The 21657-nt window shown below is 41.6% G+C and overlaps 1 protein-coding gene across 2 annotated transcripts in view; it reads right to left on the bottom strand.

Moving 5' to 3' along the window:
* The window catches only part of LOC111875763 (connectin), a 641807-nt gene that overhangs the window by 270862 nt on the left and 349288 nt on the right, over window positions 1-21657 (bottom strand). For both annotated transcript variants that reach the window (XM_023872260.2, XM_023872259.2), the window contains one exon: window positions 12003-13068. In XM_023872260.2, coding sequence (XP_023728028.1) covers window positions 12003-13038 — 1036 coding nt within the window. In that variant the 5' untranslated portion in view covers window positions 13039-13068. The remainder of the gene's footprint in view (window positions 1-12002; window positions 13069-21657) is intronic.

Below are 21657 nucleotides of genomic sequence, written 5' to 3'. Positions count from 1 at the left end.
CCCCCCCCCCCCCCAGTTGGCTGTACAGTTCACTTTAGGACCCACTGCACTAAACAGTCCGTGGATAGATCACGTCTGGCACTCATCCATTTCTGAAAGGTCTAGTGTGTTGAAGCTGCCTTTCTCTAAGCGATATCCTTGCTTATAACTTCTTTATATTCTGTGCCCAATGTAACCTCCAGCATATGCATGGAATTCCGAAAATTCCCCAATATCTATGCAAATTAACACGGCGTTACTGTGGAGAGCATCACATAGCGGGGACTACACATGTATCAGTCCACGTTCTATACATAATAGATGCTTTAAAGGTGAGTGTGAGAGAATGGCATTTAGCACTGCAGACCAGCTGTAATTCTCCGCTCTCCTGTTTGTTTTCTTTTCTTTTACATTTAACTTTACTGGGATTTGATGAATATGGGCTCTTCGAATTCCGGCCTAACTTTACATAGTTAACAAGTTCGTTTAATGATAGGTGGTACTTCATAGCAGAAATCATATGAAAAAGGAACTAGACTAATTCGTTGTGTAATAACTACGTGACAACTGAAAGCGATAATTTACAAGTAACAGCGTTTCGCGGAAAATACTGTACTTATTTCGACGGGTCGAGACCATCAGTATCCGTTCATTAACGCAGATATAAATATGTGCTTGTGCATGTTTTGGTTTTATACGTATTGTGGCGTGTCTACTGAAAGTAAAAAATGTGACGCCCGCAGAGACAACCGTTGCTAGAGAACGGCTCCATAATTACAAATTACAAATGACAAACCTGTCCTCTCGTCAGAGAGGGGGCCTCACAAAAAACAAGACCGTAACTGTCAAACAGTAATAAATATCCGGTCATAATTACCAGGTGGGGCTCAACACCAAGGCTTACTGACTGGCTGACAGTCAGTCACAAAGTGTCACTGTGTTCCATTTTGGCAACACTGTTTGCTGGGTCCCAAGGCAGTGGATCCATCTACAAGAGCCCACTGCAACCTGAGGTGTGCGTTTAAGGTCATACCTCCACATGCAGGCGTCAGGGTCCATCTTACACCCTTAGCCGCAATGGGAATGTGTATGAACTAGACCTTGGGCCGCGCCATAGCTCAAGCGGTTAGTCGCTGGCTTCCCACCGCGGTGACCCGGGTTCGATCCCGGGTCTGGTCAAGTAGGATTTGTGGTGGACAAAGTGGTGCTGGGGCAGGTTTTCTCCGAGTACTTCGGTTTCCCCTGCCAATCTTCATTCCACCAGTTGGTTCACAATCACCCTCACCTATCATCTGGGCCTGGTAAAATAGGCCAGAGGTGGCCGCAGTACAAGGGACTTAGTCCCACCCCACTAGCAATAAAGAAAATAGCCCCAACCCACTAGCAATAAAAAATTAACTAGAACTCGACTGTCAGATGAGCATAAGGGTGAACTCTGCACCGAACCGTACAACCCGCACACGCGCTAACGCATCGTTAAATGTAAGAGGCATTTTACTTAAATGTGTATAGTAAAGCTTCGCTAATCCGGATTAATTAGGGATGGGGAGAGGCCATCCGGATTAGTAAAGCAAAAGGTAGGCCTAAAAGAGACAAAAATAGAACACGAATAAATGGAAAAGAATATGATACAAATACAGCTGATGAAAAAATATTACTCTAGAGCCTTTATGTAAAAAACGTATATAAGAATATATTTATTCATAGATAGAAGACTCTGTTGTACTTGGTTTCGAACGTAATAATGCAGGCTTGAAGAAACTGCCTCAAGTTTTGTAGGAACAGACAAATGACTCACCTTCCTTCCTAAATGTCATGGGTCTTTTAAAGTACTGTGACGTCACTCGCGGAAACGCAGAGTTCACGTGATCCTTACTTTCTGTTGCGCCGTCCACGTCACATTGCTCCTAACTAAGGGTTGTTCGTCGCGAACAGCCTAACGGTACATCCCCGTTCTTTTTTTCTCTCTCTCTCGTGTTCGTCTTCGGGGCGCTACCTCCGCTCCCCTACTACAGCAGGAGAAGTAACCGTGATACTGCAGATGGCAGTAATTGTGTAATTGTGAATTGTGTAAGTGTAAGAGGGAATGTGGAACAAATTCGCTACATCCAAGACGGCGTGAAGTTATTTGTTGCGTGACATACCCAACACGTGACAGTATGTACTGAACTGTAAACAGGATTTTATTTTTCGTTTTTCACATTTCGATCAAGATTATCCGACATAGGAGTTAACTGTAACAGGATTATCAAGGGTTTACTGTATTTCATGACCATAACCTCAATACTACCCACTTTTAGGGCCCCCTAGAGGGCGGAGGTCGTTTTCTGGAAAAAGTGAGTGTACATTTTGCATTACTTTGACCTCACATTGTTTGCCGTTTTATTACTAGTGAAGGTGTAGATCCTGACTTTATAATCCTTTAAAATTATTCTCCTTTATTTCTTATTCACTGCACACTCTCTTACATGTTTAAGTGCAGTGTATATAAATTCTGAGGCGCAAATAATCCAAGACGCCATTGCGCCTCTAACACAGAGGCATCAGCACACACTCGCTCACGAAATTTCCCATCGATAACTGATTACACGCAACTCGCCACAGACGTAACCTATAGAATACTGCGGGTTGCATAATACCAAAAGGCAATGGGGCGTGGAAGGTGAAAGAGATGAGTATATCGGTGTCCAGAAAATGTAAGGCGCCAGCTCCTGTTCATACAGTAAATAAGTCGAACTTGTCACATAACCCTGACACGTAGGAGTACGTAATTATTAACAAACTAACTTCACGCAGCTGAGCCCTCCTAGGGAAGCCGTAGGTTACGCAGCTACTATAGAAATTCTCAATCTTTTATGAAAACCGAAGGTTCATTACTGCGTTCACAAGAGCCCTCCAGTGGTCCCTACCCTGAACCAAATTAATCCAGTCTATACCACCTCATCCTACATAAAAATATTTTAAATATTATCCACCTATGTCTTGGTCTTCCTTGCGGTCTCGTTCATTCTGGTTTTCACACCAATATCCTATACCCATTCCTCTCCTTCATTCATGCTAAATGACCTGCCCATTTCATCCTCCTTTACTTGAGAGTTCTAATTATAATTGGCGAAGAGTACAAGGTATCAAGCTTCTTATTATGCACTTTTCTCCAACCTCCCGTCAATTCATCTCTCTTCGGTCCAAATATTCACCTCAGCACCCTGTTCTCAAGCACGCGGTCTATATTCTACGTAAGTACTACCTCAAATATGTAATTCTCGTAAAAAGCTATCCTTGTTAGAGGCCGTGGAGGCCCATAGGGTTATGAGACGTCCAGGCTCCCACAGTTTCTAGACAGTCGGCTCACAAATGGCGGTAAGGTTGTCAGCCTTAAGCGCCGGCCGCGCCTTTACCCCCAGGAAGATTTCTGGTACTCATTTCTGCTAGAGGTCAAGATATTCCAGAGGATGTGTTGCACACGATACCGTTGTTTGGGAAGACTGGAGGTGAAGGCATATTTCAAAGCTTTTATGATAACCTTCTTGACATGAAAGTTTACATTCACAAACTTGTATCAGTCACCACAGATGGAGCTCCGGCCATGACGAGTGGAAACGTTAGTGGATTTTCCCTTATGAAAAGACTAGGTTTCACAGGCATTTTAGTTCACTGTGTTATCGACCAGCAAGCCGTATGCATAAAATGATAGATTTTCAATATGTGCTGAGTGTTGTGTAAGAAACTGTGCACTCGATCCGTTTTAGGCCCCATCAACACAGGCGCATGCGCATAATGGAGACTTAATATTGTCACGATTTATGTGTGACTACAGACGAGGAATGGATTGATGAATGAATTTATAGCCCACTTACAGGTCAGTAACCACAAATAACAAAATGCTATTGCTGATTTCCACACTTTACAGTTCACTACATGCTAAGTATTTTCCCCGGCCCTCAGTGTCTTCACTATTCGTTATTTTGTAATAACTCTCAAGAATGAAAACTGTTAGCTTCTGTGCTCACGTCGTTACCTTCCGGCGAATATCCCACAACTGAACTATAGCGCCATCTCTTCTCAGCCTCCCTTGCAGAACTCGACTTAATGCTCCAACTGCCCTTGCTATTACTTCTCGACACGGACTACACAGAAAACACCATTCTTCTATTTTTGCGTGCATATTCGTTGCAGTGGGAAAGTGGTTACCGGGCTGTTGCCCAGAAACAGGTTGCATAGTATCGTTGATCAAGAATACGTTTCTCCAGCAACTGATGACGTTTCGAGACCATTACACGGAAACGGTTCTACATGCTGCAATATTTCATACTAGGGTCTGCTGGCTAGCTAGAGCGAAAGTGTATTCAGGTTCCACGACGATCTTCCAGTAACTATGAAGTTGCTTCAGTACATACGTGATTTTCTTCCACAATTAAAATATTATCAGTGGTAATCATATCTTACTTTCTTCACGTATGTTATCTCTGAACTAAATGATTTGAACACTGAACTCGAAGGCGAAAACTAAATAATCATTAAAACGACTGGCACGATTTATTCTTAAGAATGAATATTGAAATTAAGGAAGGCTCAGATAAAGAAAGTTGCGCCAGCCCACTCCCTAATGTTCAAAGTCGTGCTGTTGGTACATTTGATGCGTCTGTCTACAATCTGTGCACTGGTAAACAATTAATACTTTCAAGCCCAGTGGTCACAATATGAACCACCTTCTTTAACACGCTGAATCTCTGCATTCTTCCCATAGAATATTGTTTCTTATGATTCTCACAATAAATAGCGTTTTTGTCTAAATAGCATTAACAGGATGGGCTTTGTAGCGGACACGTGATGTGTTTCCTGTGAGGTACGAACTGAATTTTTATATGTTATGTAGAACAAATTTAGTCTTTAAGGGTTTAAGTAGTTTAATATTTTTATGGATTTTCCATGTTTCGGCCTTCAGAGACCATCATCAGAGGCACATCTTTATACCAATACAGTTAGAAGCCACTATTGTGGAACATACATATATTGTAATAGTAGCTTCTAACTGTATTGATGCAAAGGTGTCCTTCTGATGATGGTGTTTGAAGGCCGAAACAAGTAAGGGCATAAATAATTGAAATAAGAAAAATCTTCACCAGTCACACTTGACGGAACTGTTTCATTTTTCATGGTTTATAGAAGCTTTGTATGAGATGTAAGTTTTCTGAGAGTACGAATTCCAATATCTTGCATTACTAGTCCGTTTCAAGAGAGAGCTAAACTTGCTGCTTCTCTGTCGAACGAGAATGGGAGTTAACTAGAACTTATGATTATTAATAAGTAAATAGACTATTCACTGGCAACAAGAGTGAACGGCATGGACTGTTGGAGTTTAGTGCCATCTGCACAGTGTCCTTTTCTAAAACAAGTACCATTAAAGGAAAACGCATGTGTCGGTTCTACTTCCTTAGGTGAGTCAGGGTTTCAAATAGTGGAAATACCGAAGTCAAAACGCACATCATCATTAACTGATATGCACTTAAAATGTGGATGTTAACAAATGCATTCCTTACTATAAGAAGTTAGCTCCATAGTTAGTCGCTGGCTTCCCACCGCGGCGGCCCTGGTTCAATCCCGGATCTGGCCAAATGGGATTTGTGGTGGACAAAGTGACGGGTTTTCTCCGAGTACTTCGGGTTCCCCTGCCAATCTTCATTCCACCAAATTCTCCGTCATAATCATAACACGAGGCAGGATACAATAGGCTAATCAGTGGCCGCCGTGCCGAGTGGACCCAGTTGGACTCTACCCCCCACTAAGCGAATTTAAAAAAATATTTACACTCATACAGCACTTTCCTTCATAACAGAAAGCAAACTACACTCTTTACTTTACATGGATCTTATGTCTGTTAAAGTATCCTGTGGGTTCTCTTGTTTCAGCTTTTCCGATAAGAACAAAATTAATATGCAAGTCAGCTTAAATTTTTTGCTTTTTTTTGTTTTTACCTTATGAGAATGCATATAATACTTTAAAAACGTTATGAGATTTTATTTATGGAAACATATATTACGTCAGTAACTCATTTTGTATAAATGTGCTTTAAATATAAAGATCCTACACACCCGAGCATATGCTGTGAATAGTATTTTATTTGAAATTCTTTATAATATATTCAGCATGATTCATGGCATACTGTGTAGAGAAAAATAAGCTGATTAAGGTATATATATACTTGCTGTACCCGGCCACGCGTTGCTGTGGCAGATCGAGTGAATGCGAAAGTTCTGTTGTATAATTAACCGCTTCATCTGCTTCCACAACAGTGTCGACGGGCGTGTATGTGACTGCCTCGCAGTGAATGTTAGACTGAATGATATTGTTAAGTTCGTAGACGTGTTTGTTATTGGCCGCAAGAATAGCTCGTTCACTCAGCCAATCGTGATTCTTATAATTGGTTTGAATATTGGGAAATACTTTTTCAACCAATTCTTCTTTTGACGTCACTAAATTGCAGAAGTTATGCGGCAACGAAATTCGTCCTGAGGTCAGATCAACCGGCACCTTTCCGTTCCCAGTTTCCAGCAATTGATGTGAGAATATCTCAGCTGATCGATCGTTTTGCAGCTGGACACGCATATTTGTAGTTAATTTTAACGTCTTTACATGTCGCCACAAAGTAGCGTATTTCAGGCAAGCATTTATTTCGTCCGCTGGTGTCGATCGATGAATTACAGGTAATGTTCGCCTGAAATCTCCTGCAAGCAATATTAATGCGTTCCAAAATGGTTTGATTTTTCCACGCAAATCTTGCAATGATCGATGAAGGGCCTCGAGCGATTTTTTGTGCGCCATTGTGCATTCATCCCAAACAATAAGTTTGCATTTCTGCAATACCCTTCCCATGCCTGATGCTTTGGAAATGTTGCACGTGGGAGTTTCAATGAATTGCATGTTCAATGGCAATTTCAAAGCGGAATGAGCAGTTCTTCCACCCGGTAGCAATGTCGCAGCTATTCCGGACGAGCAAGAGCTAGGGCTATGTCACTTTGGGATCGAATTGCTGCCAGAATCAATCTAATTAGGAACGTTTTACCAGTTCCTCCTTGCGCATCTAAGAAAAAGAATTCTGCAACCCCGTTATTGACAGTTTGCCTTATTTGATCGTAAATGCCTCTTTGCTCAAGCGTTAGCTTGGGAATATTTGATTGCACATACGACAAAAGATCACCCGTGTTGTAATTTTATTCACGACGCAATTCTACATTGAACGAAGCAGCAGCAGATCGATTCCGTGATGACATTCCCAATTGATTGAGAACTTCGTTCGCGATTTCTAAGCACAAATCTTCAATCATTATCAACGCTTCGTTGCAGATTTCTGCTGTGAAATCCATGTTCACATTGGAATTTTCCTTGCGTTTTCGACGGAAAATATCTTCAGCCATGTGCAAATAATGCACGAATTTGATGTGGATGTGACGTGTTGCACGCGTCAGTAATGCATGTAGCGTGTTTGGGTACGTCACGCTATAAATAACTTTACGCCGTATTAATTATAGCAAATCTTTATTGTAATTCACTTGCGCACTTTACAATTATCGCCACTTGCACTATTAGAGTTACTGGTTACAAAATCCTTCGGCCAATACTTCTGTATCTCTTGGCGTCTAGGTTCCAAACTTCTTCAGCGGCAGCTATTCCAAGACTGAATAAATTAAACCCCCTTTTATAACCTCGGCCGCTGATATGCAAATGAGCCCTTGTCATAATCGCTGAAACGCTGCTTTGTTGATTCCGCAATTCCTACGCAACGACCCATTGTTTTTGCGTTGTCTCTGTGGGAACGCTCCGTGTATTCGTCGTAAACTTGGAGATTCGATACAGTATCGCTATTGTTACTTCCTATGCAACGGTCTGTTCTAGCGTTTCCATAGGGGTGACTCTCCTGAATTCCAAATTCCAATTCCGTTTTTCAAAAGAATTTTGTATAGATATATATATTATATAGATGTCACAGATGTGACATCTATATAATACGCATATGAAAACACGCGCGCATTCAAATGCAACGTTGTGTCAAAATTTCGAAGCAATCGGTGAAGAACTTTCGGAGATTTTCGAGGGGTAACAAACGCACAGTTACATTTTTATTTATATAGCTATATTATTTCACATGTTTCTCATGCAACGTCATGTCCGTATACAGAACAAATTTTGGCGAAGCTGCCTGCATAACAAGAAGAATTCAGCAGGCTTACTTCAAGGGATGTTAATAAGGACAGGGTGATTGATCACTTCTTTATATTGTGTAAAGGGAACAAGAATTCATAAATATTCTTCCATATCACAGATAGAAGTAATTATATTTTCGTCTGTCTGTACAAGACAGTGCACATGACCAGCGTATATCCAAGAAACTAATTCTTGACCCTTTAAAAAGTGACTTTTCTTCTAAACAATATTGCAACATAATCACTGAAAGCCGGCCTAGCGGAGCCAGAAGAAGCGCCCGTTGTTGGTCAAAGGCCAGTAAACACGCTCCCATGTCAACAAACACGTAACGATTCTCGGAAGCAGGAGGTCAGAATTGGTGGTTGGTCTTGAATTGCACTGTTAGACGCAGATACCAAGCAATGAATAGTGAAGATATTGAAGACTTGGTATTTGCCGTTGTGATTTTTGTACTGTGTAGATTAGCTAAAGTGTCAGAAACATTCCTAGTTACGTTTTATATGCATTCAATAAATCCAATTATCAACCAGAGCCCCGTGTCTGGTCACTAACGCGTGAAAATATAGTCGTTACTATACAGAAACATATGACGTCTCCGATACAAAGCCCAGCTGGTTAATGCTTTTGAGGGAAACAGTCGCTCTTTATTTTGAGAACTTTAAGGAGCGAAATGCAGAGGTTCGTATGTTAAAGCAGGTGGTACATTTAGTAACCACTGGGCTTTTAAGAGCTCAACACAAATACGAGACTCGTAAAACCAATTTATAGCAGTTTTTACTGCAATGCATACTGTAATCATACTCATTATTTTCATTTCACATAAACGATTGCATTATCACCTTGGTCCATAGTTACGTGTAGCATCCTTTCAGGCATATACAGAGTGTCCCAGGAGGAAAAGTCAATATTATATGAGGTAGTAATATGTCATTCTAAGCAAAAGAAAAGTGTGTACGTACATTTGCCCTATTCCGAACGGTTTCTGAGATAGAGAAATTTCACTGTACAGTACAATATACACTATACACTGTACAGACGAGCAACACGCCATATCCTCACACGAGTTGCAAAGTGCATTGATGTTGACGCTGGAATTTTCGAAAATGTATTATACTGGCTAAACTGTACCAAATTTGTCACTTTAACAATAAATGCTGGTATTAGAAAGAGTACGTGATACCTCTTTATCAACGATCTTGGAACTGTACAGTGAAATATCTCGGAAACCGCTCGGAATAGGACACATGTAAATGTACATTTCTTTGCTTAGAATGGCCGATAATATGACCTCCCAGAATATTGACACTTCCTCTTGGGACATGCTGTATAAAACTACTTTTACACACCTTTGTCGGCAAGACACGATGATGGCGCATAATTAGCGCCGAAACATGTAAACATTTTCTAAAATTCGTTCCTAGGCTGACACAGTTAATAAATTCTGCGTCTCCGTTTAACAAAACGGAAAGTACGAATTCAAATATACATGTACGCACTTTTATTTGGAAGATGCGTTCAGAGTATAGGTGAATGTTTGCGTTTCTCCTTGGTTCCTAAGTATATGATGTGATGTTTACAGATACCAGCAATCTTGCTCCGGAACTCTGAGTAACTCCATTTAATAGCAATATGAACTCAGTTGATCTACTTAGCACAGACGAGAAATCCATACACTGGTACTTAAGGGCTTATGTCTCTGTACAGTTGCAGTGTGTGTTGAATCTAACAGAAACAGGACGCAGCGGTGTTTCGGGCAAACCTGGAAATACATGTGCCAGCACCATAACAAACAATTAGAGAACTTACTGCGTTGACGTGTAACGTTCTCACCACTGGACCAAAGAATCGCGGGTTCAAACCCGGCCGATGGAAGTGGATTTTAAGGATTATAAAAATCTGTAGCATAACTTAATTCGGAAGGGTCTCATGTACATTTATGGCATGTCAGAGAAAACTTTACACTCTTGATAAAACATGAATTCCGTACGCTGTTCCTAGATGCCGTTGTAGTGGCTCGACTGCGGAGACCTCCATCTGAGGAACTTATCTCTTCTTAAAACGCCAGGAAGCACGACATTTCGTGGTATAACATAGAAACAAATGAAAACAATCAAGTCCCGAGCCAGCCAGCTCCTCACCGGTTTGGTTCATATTTTCGTAACTAACTGAAAGAATCGACGTAAACTGGTGTTATTCAGTGCTGTGTTACCAAACTCGGGTACACTGTGTTGCTGAACACAGTTCCCTTTCAGGCAGTCTTTGTGTTTCTGATAGTGATGGACACCTGTGGACACAGTATTGAACTGTCGAGTTCCATAAACAGCGGAGAAGGTACTGATTATATTAGGAACTATTAGCTTTCCAAGAAGGAATCTATTCCATTCACATACATACGGGAAACAGGAGTAAGAGCTGTTATGAACTATATGGTATTAAATATTCTCTGAATGGATACAGTTCTCAAAATTGTGGCATACAGACCTGTTACTAGGCAACGATGTGAAATAAGTAACTATACAACGGCCGTTATCAGGCAGCGGTCCGTAAACAGCAACAAAGAATGCAAACAATAATGGAAGAGACGTTTTCTACGCAGTCCGTGCCAATATATTTTAACTAGGACAAGTTGGCAGTTGTAGTCAGCGCCCTAGAGGGCTGCTGGGCTTCAGTCATTGTCAGCTGTTGCTGTTAGAAGCTGGTAGCTGAAGCCGGGGACAGTTCGGGAACCCAGAGGAAGGGGAACGTCCGCCGTTGGAAACTGATACCAAGCAACAGCTAGTAAAGAAGTTATTGTGGAAACTAGTGTGTGTATGTGTGTACGGAATAATCAACTGTAAAGTGTAGTCACGTGCTGTATCAAAGAGTCCACTAATCCTATCATCAGTCTAAAACCCGTCTGTGGTTACAGCATAAAATTCTCAGGCACCATAAAAATACAGAAGGTTCAAATCATATTAATATGCTTTAACTATTTATTCGGTTTAGATCGTCGTGCCATTTCCTTTATTGGTCTATTTTGAAAAAAAAAATGGGCGAAATTTCACTTCTAATTATTTTAACACGTTTTTTTAAAAAACATAAGCCTTGCACCCTGATCACGGACACGGCCGATTAGTTTTAACAGACAATTTGGGCACCTTCTCGGTGTCTAATAATTTTATGGGCCATCATCTTGCGAGAACTGGGCCCATGTACATATATTTTGTAAAATTATTTTTGAATCTCCATAGAATATTAGGATAAGGCCTCTAGGTTGTACAATATTGCATTTCGGTGACAGCGCGACTTTTTTTATTGCTAGTGGGGTGGGACTAAGTCCCTTGCACTGCGGCTACTTCTGGCCTATTTTACCAGCCCAAGATGATATGTGAGAGTGATTGTGGAGCAATTGGTGGAATGAAGATTGGCAGGGGAAACCGAAGCACTCGGAGAAAACATGCCCCAGCGCCACTTTGTCCACCACAAATCCCACTTGACCAGATATGGGATAGAACCCGGGCTGCGGCGGTGGGAAGCTAACGACTAACCGCTTGAGCTATGGCGCGGCCTCAGCCCGACGTTTCGGTTAATCATATCTCCTTCATCTTTAGGGTCGAGAAGTAAGCCAAATTTTCTGCGTGCTTCTGCATGTTCCTTGCTAGGCTTATACTTTGATAATGAGCATAAAGAAGACGATAAATTTATCCGAACCGCAGCTGTAAGAACTTTACATCCACCATGAGCTAACTGTTAACGTTGTCACGAACCTGTGCGGTACTGCTCCACACATGACCACAAGCTACTGAAAACAAGTTTCGTTGTTGCAGTCAAGACTGTCTTACCTTCGACAAAGAAGTACGAGGTCACATTCTTCAGATTCTCCATGATGGGGTTCACAGTGTCAAAGGTGAGCGTACGAAGAGAATTATCACGGAGATCCAAGAAGTGGATGTTGGGCACCCCTCTCAGGACGTCACTACCAAGAGCAGTAAGTCGATTCTCGGCCAAAGTCAAACGATTCAGGCGTGACAATCCTTGGAAAGCCCTGTCACTAATGTACTGAAGGATGTTATGGTCCACGTTTAACTCCACAAGGTTCGGAACCTCAGTGAAAGTGTAATCTCCCAACATGCGTATTCTGTTTTCTTGAAGGTTCAATATCTTAAGCGATTTTAACCCCGTGAAAGTTTCACGGGTTACAACAGGCAACTGATTTCCGTTCAGTTCAAGTTCCTCCAACCTGTGCAGGTGCGAGAACGCTCGATCATGAAGCACACTCAAATTATTACGGCCGATGTACAACTTCTTCAGCTGCGGCAGACCGACGAAGACATCACGATGAAGCTCGGCTATTCTGTTCTCATCCAGAGTTATCTGGCTCAGGTTCGAGAGCTTCGAAAATGCGTGTGGTTTCAGATCAACAATCTGGTTCCTTATCACCGAAATTTCCCGCAGAGAAGAGAGGTTTGCAAACGCGTAGGGAACTAATTCTGGAATGTTGGCATACTGAATCTTCAACTCCAGTAGGCGATGAAGGTGGGAGAGCGCTCTGGTGGGGACAAATCTCAGGTTCCCATCAGGCCGGATATTAAATTTGAGTCTCTCCATGTTACTTTGAGACATAAAGTAATCCCAAACTGCGTCATCCTGTTGTAGTCCGTTGAAGATCCAGCAGGTACTGTCTGTGGCATTCTGATATTCCACTTTGTCACAGAAGCAATCTATTGTCCGGTTAGGATCCTGGATTTCACACAGGTTCTCAGTATTCCTAGAGTGGGAATTCTTGTTCTTGTCTTTATCTTTGCGACCTCTGCCTGAGACATCATGTACCAGAAAACTTGCACAGACAAGGAACAACAGTAGCAGATGTCTGGTCATGTTGCCGCGTGGGAACCGTGCAGACAGTGTCTGGAACAAAGAAGAAACGGCAGGAATCAGTACCAGGCATTTTGTCTCACAATAGGAAAAGAAAGAGGGAGAAAGGAGCAAAATTAAATTCGTGTTAATACTGTATAGAGCTCTCCTATTTTAAGGATCCTCGCAATCTTGCGTAGGGCACATAAAATTCAACCTTTCCACACGCTTCGAAAAACTCGACAATCACTGATATAAATTATTTGAACTTTCATAATCGTGAGGTTTAACACATTCTGTCAATTTAAATTTTGTTTAAAATAAGCCAAAAAAGAGGAAACTTTACATGAAGACTTGCGCGTGTTCTTGTCAACAGGAAATATAGAGAAAGAATGCCTGGAATAAAGAATTTCACAAAATTCGTATGCTCGTAAACTTAACGATAATCCTGTAACAGGCCGTGGAGGCCCATAGGTTTGTGAGACATCGAGGTTCCAACGTTTTCTAGACAATCAGCTCACAGATAGCGGTAAGGTTGTCAGCCTTACGAGCCGGCCGCCCTTTATCCCCAGGAAGATTCATGGTACTCTATTCTGTTAGAGGCTGAGTCGACCCCAGGGGCCACAGTGCGGCTGGAAGGATAACGTCAATTGAAAAAACTCCCATGACACGCTACCGTGTATTCCCGATAATGAGTGGAATGAAAACTGGCACGGCAAATCTAACTGCTATGAGAAACCTGTCCAGCGTCACTCTGCAGACAATATATCCCATATGACCCGATCCAAGCCACCGCAATGGAACTAACCCCCTGAGCTACAGCACGCACCAGGCAGTGTACATGTTCATGCATTACATTGTGAATGCTGGGTTTCATGTTTCGAATGAATAATCTCTGTTTGAAGAATTTTAGATGTAGCTGCAGTAGTTCTCCTGTAATTAAATTATTTTTTTATTGCTAGTGGGGTGAAACCAAGTCCCTTGTACTGCGGCCACTACTGGTCTATTGTACCAGCCCCAGATGATAGGTGAGGCTGATTGTGGAGCAATTGGTTGACTGAAGATTGGCAGTGGAAACCGAAGTACTCGGAGAAAACCTGCCCCAGCGCCACTTTGTCCACCACAAATCCCACTTGAACAGACCCGCGATCGAACCCGGGCCGCCGCGGTGTGAAACCAGGGACTAACCGCTTGGGCTATGGCGCGGCCCCTCCTGTAATGGTAGCAGCAGTAACTGTTCGTAGCGTCAATAGTTGGTAACACGGGTTATGAGTCCTTTACGATTCGTACCCATTTTGACAAAAGTAGCATCCCTTAATGAGCTTACAGGTAAGGAGCAGTAGATAGATAGATAGATAGATACATAGATAGATAGAAATTATCAGACTTACTGAATGTCTATCGGGTCTATGTTTCAGACATGAACTACTTCTATTCATATCCCCCGAAGAGAGTCCGATTTTGGAAACCTTTAAATCAGTTAGCTTGCCGATAATTTCCACGCCTAAGATTCAGTGTGCTCATAAAAGCCTGCCACTGAAACCTATTCTGAGCCAGATGATTCCGTTCCAAAACCTCTTACACTATTATAATCAGATTTCCAGAATGAAATTAGGCGTGAATTTCTATTTTTATCTCATTCTCCTTGATTTTATGTCCCTTAATAATATGAGGAAGAACCAGTAAACGAAACGTAAAATGTGTGATACTCGAACCTGAAAGAAACTTTTATTTCTGGGCATTTCCTCCACCAACACCGATACACTTCTCCCATCGCTTTACCAGAGCTTCGAAACCAGCAGCATAGAAGTACTTTAACAATTGTCTCAGCCACTTCCGCACCTGGTCGGGCATCACCTGCGACTTTCGACCCAGTTGTGAACCGCTTTACGCGGCAGACACATTCCACCGTAAAGAGGAAACATTTCTTTATGAATATCCCCTGCATTGTATCATTTTCCCACAAAAGCGCACAACGGAACGCTGCTCTTCGGTAGTAAACTCGTTAAGCATGGTCGCCATTTTGAATACTGAAAGCAGCCTCTTAACATGAGCATGCTCGTCTGATACCGAGACTGCCATGAAGCTGGTCTGTGCTGCTACCTAGCGATACACATAGAAAACCATTTCCATTTGTGACCTATTTACCGACTCTCCCTCGTATTTAGTAAAGAGTAGAAAAGCTTCTTCTTATGAATCTTTATCTAGTCTCACGTTACTTCACCCTTTAGGTCTAGTTATTTCGCATTTCTTGTTTCGTTTACTCTTTCAGCCTGAAGATTGAGGCAGTAAGTACCTATGAAACGTCTGTGGATTTCTACCCGACTACACGGTATTTCATCCCTTAAGATAGTATTCTTCATAGCCACCGTCTGTAAGAACCTCAAATCCAATAATAATTCAAAAGTTTAATAGGCGTTCTTTGCAAACAAAACATCGGGGCATAATGCAACAGGACATGTATTCTCATACGTGGCTCAGCTCGACTACGTTGTCTTGGGAAAGAAGTTGGCTGCTGTGCGATAGACCATAACAATAAGATCTGCCTGATGGGTACAGACGGTTACAGGAAAAATCGACATTTTGCATTTCATTTTCTAGCGCACTTAATGTTGTTTCCCTGAAGACATCACCTATATATTGTAACGTGTTCCGTTACGGAATAGGCCGTAGAGATGGTTAATTGGTTTATTTAACAATCTACAAATAACGGCTATAATTAATGATCACAATATTACGGGTTTCCACACTTTACAAACCCTACAACAAAATCTCTTAACACAATCTTCACTTGTCTTCACGTACTGATAACGCGGGAGCTATACAAGTCTCCCTGAAATACACACTCCGAGTATAACTGTACTACAGCACTCACTATGTCTGGAAAGCACACAATAAGTCTTCCGCTCGCTGACTTCTTAGTTATCGCACACTCGCAGGCTGCTATGTTTCAACTGAACTCGTAGCTGCTGTGGAGTCCACTTATATATCCTTGCGCTGTTGCTAGTGTGACGTGGCGTATAGCCTAGGACGCTGTTGCTAGTGTGACGTCACTGCTGTTGATTAGCATTGCATAGTTACCAGGTTACGGGGGCTCGGCTATCTTCGGCTCCGCTCGGCNCAGCGGTGACGTCACCGAGGGATACCGCGGTTGCTAGGCAGCAGTAAACAACTCCCGACAGAGTTGCTAGCAACACGGCGCCAGACAACAGTGGTGCCTCTTACCTGGCTGTTTTCTGAGTTGTCCGGAACGAGGCTAGATACGGAGCAGCGAAGACTATTCATAGCCAGTGTGTGATCAACAGTTCTCCATTTAGCCAGTGGAGAGTAACGAGTTAGCCAGCAACCAGTCAGTTGTATTCTGGCATTTGCAGTGTAGTATTTGTGATACTGCAGATAGCAGTAATTGTGAATCTGTAAATTGTGTGATTGTAAGAGCGAATGTGAAATAAAATTCGCTATACCCAATACGGCTTGAATTTATTTGTTGCGTTCTACACCGAACCCGTGACAATATATTTATGTATAGAAATGATCTCCATAAATTACTGAAACTTAACGAAAATTGTGAGAGCCTTTTTCTAGAAAGTCGAACCTTCATGCTTTATCTCAATACAGTTTCCCATTAAACAACAGATATATTATTGTTCTACTGTATGAAATATTTTTCTAATCAGTTTTATCGCATAAAGTAACTGTTTTCTGGCAATTATGGAAAGTGGAGAAATAAAGGTTCATATGCGGCTTCATCAAATACCTTTGAAGCATTAAGGTTACCGTACACACAAATAATAGCTTCCTGCTGTAGTTTTTTAAAATTTATTTCATAAAAGTATCACTCGCCGTTGAATAATTGCTCCTATGAGAAAATTGAATTAAACTACAAGGAAATTGGCAGTGGTCGTAAACGTGTCTGTTCTTCTAAGCAATGTGAGACAAACTTCTAGTGGCATACTTTTTAACGTCTTTTGGCGAAATAATCTCAACACGGAGACTTCAACCTTCCTCCATAAGAAGAATATCTATAGATATGTGACGCCGTGACCGTCCTGATGTGTACTACATTCGGATTTGATACTATAAAACCCAACAGATTTTCATCGGCGTTTCGGAGGAATATGCTCTGCCCATCATTGTGACGAAATTTAAACCAAGCAAGCAACAAGCACAGTTACTCCTGATGTTTGCTGCTTGCTGGTTGCTTATTTGGTTTATTCTTCGACCATAAAAATGAAAGCAGTGAATGTACAAGACGCATATGCTTTAGTAACTAAATAAATTAAGCCAATAGACCACTGTAGGTTGCGGTGCAAGGGCCGAGGACGCCTAGCCCTCATACATTCAACTAAATAAATTCATAATTTCACAATCCATGTAGGCTTATTCCAAATGGAAACAACCATTATCAATATACGCTTACTTTACCTGAAACAACTTCGATAACATAAAAAAAGAACAACTAGTGAGCAATTCGTGTGGCGTACACGCTTATCGTACTTTGACTGAAGATAAAATTAAATTTTAAATTCGCTTAGTGGGAGGTGGAGTCCAGCTGGGTCCACTCGGCACGGTGACCACTAATTGGTCTGTTGTACTTGCCCCGGGTGATTATGATGATGGAGAATTTGGTGGAATGAAGATTGGCAGGGTAAACCGAAGTACTAGGAGGAAACCTGCCTCAGCGCCACTTTGTCGACCACAAATCCCACTTGAACAGACGCGGGCTAGAACCCGGGCCGCCGAGGAGGAAAGCCAGCGACTAACCGCTTGACTTATTGTGCGGTCTTGGCTGAAGATAAATCATACTTGTCTTTGTATACTTCTCTGTGTTCCTTGTAAGGGTAATGCATACTAATTATATGTCCTGTTTTCCTCCCAGCGGAAAATTAAAAAGGTATCAGTTCTTTAATTTCCACATACCAAGGGGGCCACAAATAATAATTTCGCTCTGCAATGTAAAACACTTGTTATGGTCAATACACTGCTTCGTACGTTGAGGCAGGCGCTTCGGCACCAAGATACTATAAAGGAATATATATAAGGTAAAAGTAAAGTTGTCCTTGTGAAGGCGTATGGAGAAGCAGATGCATATATCCAAGTTTTCTAGTTTGAGTTCAGTGCTCAGCTTCACACCGCGGCCACTCCACCTCCCAAGAAACAGCACTTATACACAGCGGTTAGGAGACTGGGTGGGCTCCAGATCCGCTATGGAGGACGTGGAGAAAAGAAAAATTTGGACCATTCCGGGACTCGAACTCTGCCGTCCAGCTTGTAGCCAGTCCCAGTTCGCCATATATATAATCTGAGCAGAAATATTCAGAATAAAATTGAAATTGATCTTTTATTATGTTGAATATTACGATCCTATTATTAGTTAAGGCAGAAGGATGTCTACTGTTAATAATTTTAACCTCTGAAATAACGAATTTCTGCGGAATGATTCTAATATATACAATACAGTACCACATTATGGAAAAATGTTGCGTCTCCGTTATAAAGACAAAACCTACTAATATTATTTACGTAAATACTCACCTATTATTTTAAAGGCACACGAAACTCATAAATACGTACACTCTCGGGGTTAACGTTGAGGTTCTCAATGCATAATCAATTGGTACATGTAAAAATTCCTTTCCGTGGTAAAAAAAATAAAATTTGAGGTTCTCACAGGGGTAAATAGGATGTTTACTATATCTTGAAATGTGACTCAGTATATAACAGAAGATTGGTAAAATATTTCTGAGGTACGTACTGCTTACGTCTTCAGGGTCGAATATTATTTGTCTCAGTCGAATGTTTTGCAGAATGTTTCTCTTAAACTTTGGAAATTACATACCAGATTACACGCCGTCACATTATAAGGGACGCTCATTTTTAACAAGAAATACTGACTTCATAATTTTTAATTATATATTACGAATTATACTCGTATAAGTTGACTGAACCGACACTAATACATATGCATACCTGCATTTGACACTAAAACCTGCATAAGAGGGGGGATATTCAGCATGAAATTTCCACAAAAACTAAATTCAATTTCGATGTTTCTAAGTGGGGAGCAAGAGCTGTTAATTTCAATGTCAATTGTGTGGCTACAATTTTGGTGTGAAAGTATTCTCCGAACGTTACTAAGGATTGAAAGTACTTCCTCGCTAAACAGATGACAGCACATAACCAGTCACAAGAAAACCAGCGGATGAGAAATAAACAAGTACATAGGCGCAGCTCCTTCTACACAATATTCAGACATACCGTACTTCGAAATAATATTTTACACGTATAAAGTGATATTTCCAAGCTAGAATTTGGGCATGTTTTACATAAGTATTGAAACAGTGTTCAGTAAAAAATGTATCCCATAACATTTGTTGATTAGACGGAATACAAAGCACAACTGCATTTAAATTAATCGAAACCTTTTAATATTTTTCATAGTAGTATCCAAGTTTTTAATAATATACTGAAATGCGATATTTAAGACAACTGAATTGCGTCCCTGACAAATGTAACTCTCTTCACTTGAAGGTCTATAGATTGTGAAATATTTTCTAAGTATCTTTTCTGAACGCAAATAATGAATGCATTTGTACCTTTACTTTCAGTTCCAGAACTACAATGACATAATGCAGGATCACTGCCCTCTTGACAGTTTACTCGGTATTTGTGACAGGACATGCATAACATATTGTGACATGTTGCGCACTTGAGGTCAAAACCCTCCCTCCCACAGCAGTGACGTGGCAGCTCTGGCCACGGTGACGTAGCCCCTCTGGGCTACGTGCGTGGCACCGCTTCCTACTGTGACGAGGCACGCAACGCGAGGTGACGTAACACGGCGTGAGGCAACAGCGGTATCGATTACGTAACAGGCAAGCGCTGCGACTATATAAGTGAACCACACTGCCTACGAAGCTAGTTGAAATGTGGCCGTTGCCGAGTGCAGTTGAAGTTAGTTAAGGGCATCAGTTGCCGAAGACAGTTCTCCAGTCAGCAGTGAACAAGATAAGGGCATCAGTCGCCGAAGACAGTCCTCCAGTCAGCAGTGAACAAGTTCTCAAAGCAGCAGTCTACGAGTTGGGTTGGAATATAGCAGCCGTCGCGGAAAGAAGAACCGGACGTGTGTGTAATTGTGTAATTGGAAGTGTGTGATACAGGGACACTTACATAGCTCCCGTATTGTAATAAATACGTATAGCCTACTGAAGATAGAGTGAAGAGATTATTGCGAATAGGGTTATATGTGAAACCCCGCAACAGTATGAACAGAATATTGGCAATAGGGTTATAACGTGTGAAACCCCGCAACTGTGTTATAAATAATTGTAGCCGAGACTTGTAGGTTGTTAAATAAACCAGTTAAGAATCCGAAGGGCGTCTTCAGTAACGAAACACGTTACACTGGTGTCAGAAGTGGGACTGGACTTACACACGTGACCAACAAGATTCGAACTCAACACGTGACAATATATTGTAACGTGTTTAGCCACTGAAGACGCGGTAGATATTGTTAATTGGTTTATTCAACAACCTACAAGTAACGGCTACAATTAATTATCACACAGTTGCGGGTTTCCACACTTTACAAACCCTACAACAAAAGCTCTTAACACTATCTTAAAGAGTCTTCACGTATTAAAAACGTGGGAGCTATACAAGTCTTTCTGAATTACACACTCCAAATATAACTGTACTACAGCATACACAAAGTCTTGAAAGCACACAATAAGTCTTCCACTCGCTGACTTCTTAGTTATCGCACACTGTCACATAAAATCTTGTAACCACGCGTTCGGGTCTTCTTCTCGCTACTGCTGCTATATTTCAACTCTCGGCTGCTGACTGGAGAACTGTCTTCGGCGCTGATACACTTTAACTCTCTCCGGGGATGGCTAGAAGTTAGCTCGACTACAACCGAACTCGGCGACGGCCACATTACAACTCTCTCACGCTTACCGCTCAGCCGGCTTTTATTCCGTTCACTGTTGCCTGTTGCCCGCTTCAACAGCGTCGTTTCGTGCCACGTCACAGTAGGAACCGGTGCCACGTCGCCGTGTTTGCGTATAGCCTAGCAACGCTGTTACCTCACGCCGTCTTACGTCACCGCGCGTTGCGCGTTACGTCATCGTGCGGAGGGCGGGTGACGGAGCGCTGACTCACCCGCCCGTCACTGCTGGGGGGGGTTCTTCGTTGCGCAACATGTCACAATATATTGGAACATCTGAAGAAAAAAACATAAAAGCATAAAAGAGTTTCTTGTGCACTCTTTGTTGTCATAATCAGCTGCAGAAATAAGCTTGTTCTTTCATGCCTGAAGGTGTACCTTTTTAATTTCACTGAAACAACTTTGTATCTGCACGGTGTATGCACTTCAAAGTAAGTGAAATGCAGCCTCTGTTCCTCTTCACGGTTTCAATTAATATACTGATGCTTGTCAAATTCGATAATATATATAAGAAATTCACAGCACACGAGTATTCAATGTCAATTCACGGATAGTGAATTGCAAGAACACACACTTCATAATGACCATAAAATGTCATAAATGTCATAAAATAATAATATATGAAATTATAGAACGTTCCTATTTTAAAGCATCTGTTTATTTCAGGTATAGTGCGGCTAAGTCAATTGAAAAAA

The sequence above is a fragment of the Cryptotermes secundus genome, unplaced genomic scaffold (assembly GCF_002891405.2).
Source record: "Cryptotermes secundus unplaced genomic scaffold, Csec_1.0 scaffold667, whole genome shotgun sequence".
Lineage (NCBI taxonomy): Eukaryota > Metazoa > Arthropoda > Insecta > Blattodea > Kalotermitidae > Cryptotermes > Cryptotermes secundus.
This window is presented reverse-complemented; position numbering and strand designations above follow the sequence as displayed.